Source organism: Montipora capricornis, unplaced genomic scaffold (assembly GCF_036669925.1).
Source record: "Montipora capricornis isolate CH-2021 unplaced genomic scaffold, ASM3666992v2 scaffold_421, whole genome shotgun sequence".
NCBI lineage: Eukaryota > Metazoa > Cnidaria > Anthozoa > Scleractinia > Acroporidae > Montipora > Montipora capricornis.
In genome coordinates this window covers 63,376-72,500 of record NW_027180153.1, presented here as the reverse complement: position 1 = coordinate 72,500, position 9,125 = coordinate 63,376, and the positions used below count along the sequence as shown (strand labels likewise).

The 9,125-nt window shown below is 41.2% G+C and overlaps 1 protein-coding gene across 1 annotated transcript in view; it reads left to right on the top strand.

Annotated features, from left to right (window-relative positions):
- LOC138035549 (transcription initiation factor TFIID subunit 7-like) overlaps positions 1-5,321 on the top strand; it is a 32,898-nt gene extending 27,577 nt beyond the window's left edge. The window contains exons 10-12 of the mRNA XM_068882196.1: positions 2,555-2,673; positions 3,218-3,277; positions 3,519-5,321. Of these exons, the coding sequence (XP_068738297.1) occupies positions 2,555-2,673; positions 3,218-3,277; positions 3,519-3,560 (221 nt within the window). The 3' untranslated portion in view covers positions 3,561-5,321. The remainder of the gene's footprint in view (positions 1-2,554; positions 2,674-3,217; positions 3,278-3,518) is intronic.
- Positions 5,322-9,125: the final 3,804 nt, after the last annotated feature.

The window sequence follows — 9,125 nt, the reverse complement described above, 5'->3', positions numbered from 1 at the left end:
TGTCGACGCGTGTAACCAACAAAGCTGGCATCACACCAGCCACATTCAAATTTGTAAACTACTGATTGTTCGTTGATCAATGCGGGCTTGATTTCTTTATGTTTGAGATCTCCAACTTTTCGAGAAGTGAAGACTGGGCATAAGTCGATCTTTAACAGCTTATCAAGGTCCTTCAACTATTTGCGCACAGTGTCAGCTGATTTTTGTTCCTTGAACGGTAGAACAATTCGTACTGATTGATGGTCAGGTGCAGATTTGCGTGGAGGTGCTGGTGTTTGTTTGGATGTAATAAAATTGGAGATCATAGAGTGAATGAGTTGTTCAGGATATGCCAGCTATAGGAATAAGGTCTTGAGGCGGATACACTCTTCATGAAATAATGACCAGTATGATGATAGCCTGAAAGCTCGGTCTAGCATGGTAATAATTAAGGATTTCTTCTAACGATTGTCAACATGACTATTATAATACTTGAACTTGAACTTGAACATTAATATTCTTGCTCTTTTGGCGATCAGTGTTCATAATTTTATAACATGCTAAAAAAGGGGGGCTTAAAACTGATCTAATTTTAAAAAGGTTTCCCAAATTTTCGAACCGTATCTCTGGTTCTTCTTCGGGGGACAATGAATCTAAAATTCAAAAATCACTGCTTCTTATTTTGGCTCCCCAGAGATCTTAACAGCGGCACATATGCCCTTGGGAACTCCATTCTTTCATTCACAGAGTTCTTATCAATGTTCGAGTGTAAAGACTCCAGAAAAATTCTGCGCTTGTAATTAGTTTCATTCCTTTCAAGAATTTGGCCGTAGCGTGGATGGATGTCGTGCGTGGTTCTTTCGGCATGTTGTCGGATTGCCGACTCTTTACTCGCGGCACGCGCGGGATCATGTTCCACTCTCCTCGAAGCCCAACACCGTTTGCTCTCACCAATGTAGGAGAAATCGCAGTCTTTGCATTCAACCCTGTAAACGATGCCTTCTATTTTTTCTTCCGATGGAGGGTCTTTCGGTTTTTTGAAGACAGAAGCAAGTGTGCGTATGGGCTTAAAAGCAGTCCTTATGTTGAAATGTTGCAGTGTGCGTTTTACCCTGTCCGATATCCCTTGAACATAGGGTACCACGGCAAGGCCAGCCGGGTCAGGATGGTTGCTTTGTGGACCAGACCTTGGTTAGGCAGCATTTTCAATGAATTTGGTGGGATATCCATTGACCTGTAGGCTGTCCTGGACGTGGGATGTTTCCTCTGTTCTCAGGGCCTCGCTAGATGGGATGGTGTTCGCGCGGCGCATCAACGTGCTGACGACGGATCTCTTATGTTGTACAGGGTGGTGTGAATCAAATGCCAAGTACTTGTTGGTATGGGTGGCTTGCACCTCAACCTCACAATTTGGGACGGTGGATACATTAGTATCCAGGAACGCGTTAGTGGGTTTACCGTCCATTTGATTCACACCACCCTGTACAACATAAGAGATCCGTCGTCAGCACGTTGATGCGCCGCGCGAACACCATCCCATCTAGCGAGGCCCTGAGAACAGAGGAAACATCCAACGTCCAGGACAGCCTACAGGTCAATGGATATCCCATGTTCAAGGGGTATCGGACAGGGTAAAACGCACACTGCAACATTTCAACATAAGGACTGCTTTTAAGCCCATACGCACACTTGCTTCTGTCTTCAAAAAACCGAAAGACCCTCCATCGGAAGAAAAAATAGAAGGCATCGTTTACAGGGTTGAATGCAAAGACTGCGATTTCTCCTACATTGGTGAGAGCAAACGGTGTTGGGCTTCGAGGAGAGTGGAACATGATCCCGCGCGTGCCGCGAGTAAAGAGTCGGCAATCCGACAACATGCCGAAATAACCACGCACGACATCCATCCACGCTACGGCCAAATTCTTGAAAGGAATGAAACTAATTACAAGCGCAGAATTTTTCTGGAGTCTTTACACTCGAACATTGATAAGAACTCTGTGAATGAAAGAATGGAGTTCCCAAAGGCATATGTGCCGCTGTTAAGATCTCTTGGGAGCCAAAATTAGAAGCAGTGATTTTTGAATTTTAGATTCATTGTCCCCCAAAGAAGAACCAGAGATACGGTTCGAAAATTTGGGAAACCTTTTTAAGTTTAGATCAGTTTTAAGCCCCCCTTTTTTAGCATTTTATAAAATTAATATTCTTGTTATCTGGTAAATATTTTATTTTGACCTGATGATGGTGTCATGAGGACACCGAAACGTTGTCTTTTGATTTTACCTTTTCATCATCAAAACGAAATTATGATATATGAAATGAAGCATATTGAACTGCGGATATGAAATCAAGTAAAGCTACGATCCTCGCAGTTATAAACGCAATTTTAGCAATTGCGTAGAGAAGCCTGAAAAATTCAGGACTTCAACGGGGTTTGAACCCGTGACCGTGAGATACAGAGATGAAAGCCCAGTCTACCAAATCACTGACATAACTAGCGGAGTCTTGTATCATGAACCTGAAATCAAATTGTAACAAAAAGAAACTGATTTTAACGTGATAACAATTGTTTTTGCAGAGAATGAAAGTCAATCCAAGGTGCAGATAAATGCCTTGCGGGAAAAACTAAAAGAAGTCCGATCAGCTCGAGCAGAGCAAGAAACACGAGTGCGGGAAGCCTCCAACTTGTTTCTGAAGGTAATTAAACTAACTTTACTTGATGCAGAACATGGTTTGTCAAAAATATATGTGATGCTCATCACATGTACATGCAATTACCCTGGGTACCAGATGAATTTATTCCGAAGGTCCGAGTTAACGCTACGTGTGACAAAGGCAAAAACAAAAGACACCTGTTTTTTGATGTCTTTTTAAGTTAAAGTAGTGTTCAATTGAGCGTCGGCAACAATTCGTCGGTTACTTTTGCTTACTTGGCCTATCTTCAACAAGCGATTTCAGGCAATTGCAACCAATCAAGAGCAAAATCCCATTGTTCTGGTGTCTCCTTATCACCTGTCGCCAGGGGACGATCAGGAGGAAAGAGCCAGTTTTTTTCTTACTCGTCATCCCGCATTCTGTGATGGTTATGTGTATTCAGTTTGCTGCATGGCCATCACAATTAGCATCATCTTTTGTTTTTTTGGCTAATTAATTTCCTTTCCCTTAATCCATCCATCCATCCATCCAGTTTGTCAGTGAGAATATACGTGCAACGAACACTTTCTGTTCTTCTGTTTTGTAGCAACGTTTTGAGAAGGATCTTGAGGAAATCAAATCAAAGGAGGGTAAACTAGAACTCGAGGTAAAGAGAGGTCTTTGGCTGTTATTTATGCTCTCAGCCTGTTTAAGCCTGTGCGGTTTCTTTTAATAATAATAATAATAATAATAATAATAAATTGAAATTTATACTCCGAATTTTAAACTCCGTACAAGTTACTTCCTTAAAAAAATGCAATCATTTAATGCAATCCGTAGTTGAAACATTTAATATCACTTCTATTTCGTCGTCACATTAATTAGTTCGATTTTTTATATCTTGACAGCTATGCAAACTGGACGCTGAAATTTTCTCCGGGACATCATGAGTGACCTGATATGGCCTTTCTTCATTCCTAGTAAACAATGCAAGCGATACAAAGTATAGAAAACTATGACGTTTCTTTTGAACATTAGACCTTTGTTTGACATGTGCGACACAAATGCAAATGCAATTCATTATTTAAACAACGTGTAGTCAGGCCCTCACGGTTCGTGCGAATACAAGGGAAGATACGCGTGGTAGGCTAAGACTTATTCCAAGATGGCGGACGAGGTTAACACCCAGTGGGTTCATATTGCCATTTGTGACTCTGCCACTCCGGGATTAGTGCCCCTTGGCCGGTTTGGACCCCCCCCCCCCCGTTACAGTTTAGTGCGCGACCACTCAGAATGCCAGAATGCATCATAATTAGCCAGAATACACTGTGCCATTCATCAGCTTTTACGAGAATGCATTGCATTTGAGCATAACACCGGTCAAACACTCTAGAGGTACACGAGGTCCCGTAAATATTCGATGAAACAACACATCATGATGTAAAAGCAGAAACCCATAAGGGTTGAAACGTGTAACGGCCCCTAGTGTGCTGGGAAACAAGCTTCTGAATATTCAATTTGCTAAGTACCATATTTGGAACATCAAGAGCGAGGGGTTTCCAAATATGGTACGTAGCACTGAAACATTCAACCAATCAGTTCGCACTGAAGCTGTGAACGCGCGTTACACGTTTCAACCCTGATGAGTTTCTGGTAAAAGTGTAAACTCACAACAATTCCAAATCTAAATTGAGTCGTCGCATATAATTCTTATTGCGCAAAGTTCTGCCACTAAATGTTTCAGCGTTCAGAAACATAATAGTTAACTTCCATACTTTCTTATATCCATTTCTCGTTGTGGTAGTCGAACTGTGAACTAAAGCTATAAGATTAAATACACGGGAGACGAAATCATTCTCCCCTGCGATATTCGAAAGTTTGATGGATTTAAGGCAGTGCGGCCCAGTGGTTAGGACGCTTGCCCTAAGATCAGGAGTTTCCGGGCTCAAGACTCGTTCTAACCACTCATTGAATATTTGTTCCTGGTAGTCCCTAGTTCAACTTCCCGGCCGCACTTGTAAATAGCCAACTGATTTAACTCGAGCCATTTGGGATTCTTAACAGTTGTAGTTGTTGTGTTCTGTTGTTTCGTTGGTTGTGTTTCATTGGCCCTGAGAAGTCCCTATGGGGAGTGGTCAATTAAGGGCGCATTCAATGGACCCTATTCCGGAATAAGAATATGTTGCTATAAGAGCGATCTGTGCTCATAATTTTAAAAGGAAGAGGGGTTAAAAAAGCACAAACCTGGAACTAATTGTAACATCGGCTCCGCGGTAAAACAGCATTCCGAAACCACCGGCCACAACATGCACCCAAATTATGCGAGCATTTTGGAAACAGGCGTAAAAACCAAGAACAAAAGGCTTTTTGTAGAGTCGTTGCATTCGTTCCTCGACAAGAACTCTGTCAATGAAAGAGCAGCATTCCCCAGGGTGTACGCATCACGGGTTTCCTCCCTTAGGGGCAACGAGCAATGACATCTTTTTTCTAGATATTTGCATTTCGTAACTTGCTGAGTACATTTCTCTGAAGAAGGTCGCAGAAGGCGGCTGAAAATTTAGTCTTTTTTAACGTTTTTTTAGATCTGTTTTAACCCCTCATCCTTTTAAAATATGTGTAGTGATGATTTAGCCAAGCCTAAAAGCGGAGCTCCCTGGTTATTTATTCTTACTGCCTGTAGGGTTTGTGAAAATAAAAGGTTTCGAATTGTCCGCGTTTTGATGTTCCGTTTGCTGGTTTAATAATTAAATCATTATCTTTGCTTTCTTCTATAGAAAAATTCATTGCCTGACTATTGAATTCCTCGGTAAATTTTACGCTAAAAACCGATATCGCATGAATCACGAAGCGATGAGTGCGACATCGGTTTTACCAGTGAAATTTACTTTGCAATTCACCAGTTTGGCGATAAATTTTTCTTGAACCGCATGAGTTGTTAAAGAAAACAAGCACACCCTCAGCGAGCGAATGGAAAAGGAAAAAAAGCTATTTCAGAGTCTGCTCCAACCCATTTGACTTGATTTGTGTTAATAGGCCATTTTACAGTTTTTTGCTCAGCGACCTAGCCAATGAATGGCTGCGAGGCTGCCGGTGACCTTGCATTGATACAAACCTCACTGCTTTTATCATGTAAATTGTGTTGTTGTGATTCTAATTAGTCCGTATTAACATTACAAAAGCACGGAGGTTTGTATCAAAGTAGGGTCACCGGCAGCCTCGCTTCCATTCGTAGGCCAGGTAACTTAGCTACAACTGTTAAAATGGTCTATTGTTACTTTCAATTTCAGTGTCCCCAATTAGTGATTCAGCGCTAGAACGACTCGACACTTAAATAATAAAGTTCCTTTTAAATAACGTTTGGGTGCTTTAAACAAGCTTCTGAAAACACAATCTAGTGAGATTTCCCCTCTAATTTTACGAGAACTCGTTTCGAATACGTGTTTACAACATAAGGGAAAAGTTTTCTTGTCACTGTCAAGGCACAACGAAAAGCAGTTGGGCAAACGGATTTAAAAAGCACTTGTTCGCTCGCATTTTAGAGCAAAACAAAAACAAAAACAAATCAACTTTTTCTTTATTTCCGAAAGAGTTATTTAATTCCAGTTGACATTAAACAGCATTAAAAAATCGATTTTCATTCCTGAACAAAGGAAGAACCGATGAAACCACCTTTTAAAAATACGCATCACTTCAAATAACGCATCCGTAAAAATAACAAACGGTTTAGTGCGCAAGGAAAGAATTTGTGGAGTAACTTCTTCCGTTAAGTATGATCTATTACTGGTATTCTGTTTTGTCGTTGTCGTTCTCTTTCGCTCTCCTTTCGTTTCTGTTCTAGTCATAGGTCCTCCAGACATCATGTAACCTTAGCAGAGCTTCTAAAAATATGCTAAAAATTGCAATACAGAGAAAAAAGCAGCTCTAAGCGAATCAAACAAACAGTCAGCCTTAAGTTTACATCCCGCCGATGCTTGACTTGAATAACTGCGTAGCCACCAGTGTGGACCACAGATATCATGATATATCCAACTGGATTGAAACCAGCGAAAAATGCAGAAGGAAAACATCTTCCAAACCGTTTTCCACCTGAACACGAAAAGCGTTGACTCTGTAAGAACTTTTGTTAATGTAGTATGGCCGTGTAACCTCGTCGAGCCACAGAAAGCGCGCGAAAAATGAAGCCTCGCTTATGTTTAGGTGAGTTAACCTGGGTTGAGCCTGCAATCCAATCGAAAACCAGTACCTGGTCAGCGGTCAACTTTAAAAAAAAACAGCTGACTTCGATGAGCTTTAAGCTTGAGCGCGCGATATGGTCACGCGATACCTTGTTTTGACAGGTGTCAATTGATCAAAAGATGGACGTCCAATATCAAAGATGTCAGTCAATCAATCAAACAATCATTTATTTTAACACGTTACGTCAAAGAGCTGTAAACCTCGTTCAAAATACGAACGTGTATAAATAAAATCTAAAATAATTACAGCCATAAAATATAATTCAATTTTAAAAACAACAAAAAGCCACCTGAAACGTGACTTGGAAAACTCTAAAACTCGTTCTAAAAGCAGTTAAAAGCTACAATTGTACACTATAAGACGTTCTAAAAAACTGAAATCGTGCAATTTACTTCTGAAGTCACTAGCATCACTTGAAAGACGCACATGAGAAGGCAAACTGTTCCATAACTTAGTTGATGAATAAGTGACAGAATTCTTCTTAATTTAACAATTAAATTTAGGTAATTCCAAATTCAAACCCTCGCCTCTTAGCCTATACGGTGTATGCCTGTATTTAAAAAGGCTAGCAATATATGTGGGACCCGTACCATTTAGACATTTAAAAAGAAGTATTAACGCCTGATGTAAGCGCCTACATTATAAAGATGTCATGCTAGCCGCAGTGAGCAGTTCGTCGTATGACATTGAATTGTTGTGCCGGATTAATGTTCTCAAAATATAACAGTTGCCATCTTCGAGACGGTTGTGTTGACCCGTACCTATGCCTACAAACAAAGGACCACAGTATTCGAGATGAGGTAATGTAAATGCTTTATAAAGTTTTATCATTGCATCATGAGGAAGAAAACGCCTTATTCTTCTCAGTGCAGAATCCTTGGCATAGGCTTTCTTTAGTTGATCTGATGTGTTCTTTATAAGATAGGTCCTCGTCTAGAGCTACTCCAAGAATCTTAATAGATCGGAGAAATTCTATTTGAGTATTATTAAGAAATAAAGAATAATTATAGGCACAGGGTCCGACAGATAATGCTTGAGTCTTAGCACAGTTCACTGTTAAATAGTTGGACTCAAACCACGACGAAAGAGCCTGGAGATCCTTGTTGAAGGAAAATTCTAGAATGGGGGGAGATACATCTGACAGGTAGGCAGTCGTGTCGTCAGCGTACAGCCGCAATGAGACATAGGAACACAAAAATTCAAATCATTAATGAATATGTTGAACAACAACAGTGTTCGATTTTAGCTCCTCGGTCAGATTGTTTATACACCGCCAACGCGCGGAATTACACTCCTTTTTTAGCTGATTATCAAACTTACGATAATTGACCCAGTCAGACTCCTTGGACGATTTTTTAGCTCTCTTGTAGAGTAGTTTCTTTTTTCGGCAGAGTTTGATAAGTTTGCAGTCAATCCATGGTGCATTTGTGGATCCCTTGACTTCATGTTTTGGAATACATTCGTCAACAGCTGATAGTAGCAGATCCAACCATGCAGACCAGACAAGATCGATGTTGTCTTCAAGAAAAGCACAGTGACAAGGGGTGTAATTCAGGAGATTCCGAAGATGTTCCCAGTCCGCCTTTCTGAAGGAATAGGCCAATTTCTCGGACCTACGATCCCCGTAAGAAGATCTCAATAGAAGAAGATTTATCGAGTTGTGGTCGGAAAAATTTGACCAACGGTTAGGTCGTGTACTAGGTCAGGCGAAGAAACAAAAGCTAAGTCTAAGATGTTCTCCTCTCGAGTCGGGTCTTTCCTGTTTCCTGTTTCCTGAAACAAGAATGTCTACAAAGAGTAGTTCGGAATCACATAGAAGATCTTCTCTTTGGAAGGCTTCAACTGTATCCCGCGTAGCTATTAACACACCGCCACCTTTACGGCCATTGTAAGGACGGTCTCTTCTGAACACCGTGTAATTTGAAGGAAACAATTCGCTGTCTGTTATTGTGCTGTCTAAATGGGTTTCCGTGAAAACCATAATATCGTAACGATAAGTAACGATTTCCAATTCCAACAGGGGCCGTCTTGTTAACTAAGCTTCTTGAATTAGCATAGAAGATAGATATATCAGATTTCCGTAAGCCACGATGCTGTTATGATTGCGATTACTTGCGCGGCTCGGACCCGGGTGAGGGTGAACATCTCCATGGGAGCAAATAAGTTGGCTGTGACTAAAAGTGGGACGGGGACGTGGGACGGGGACGTGGGACTTGGGACGTGGGGACTCGGGGACGTGGGGACGTGGGGACGTGGGGACGTGGGGACTCGGGGACTCG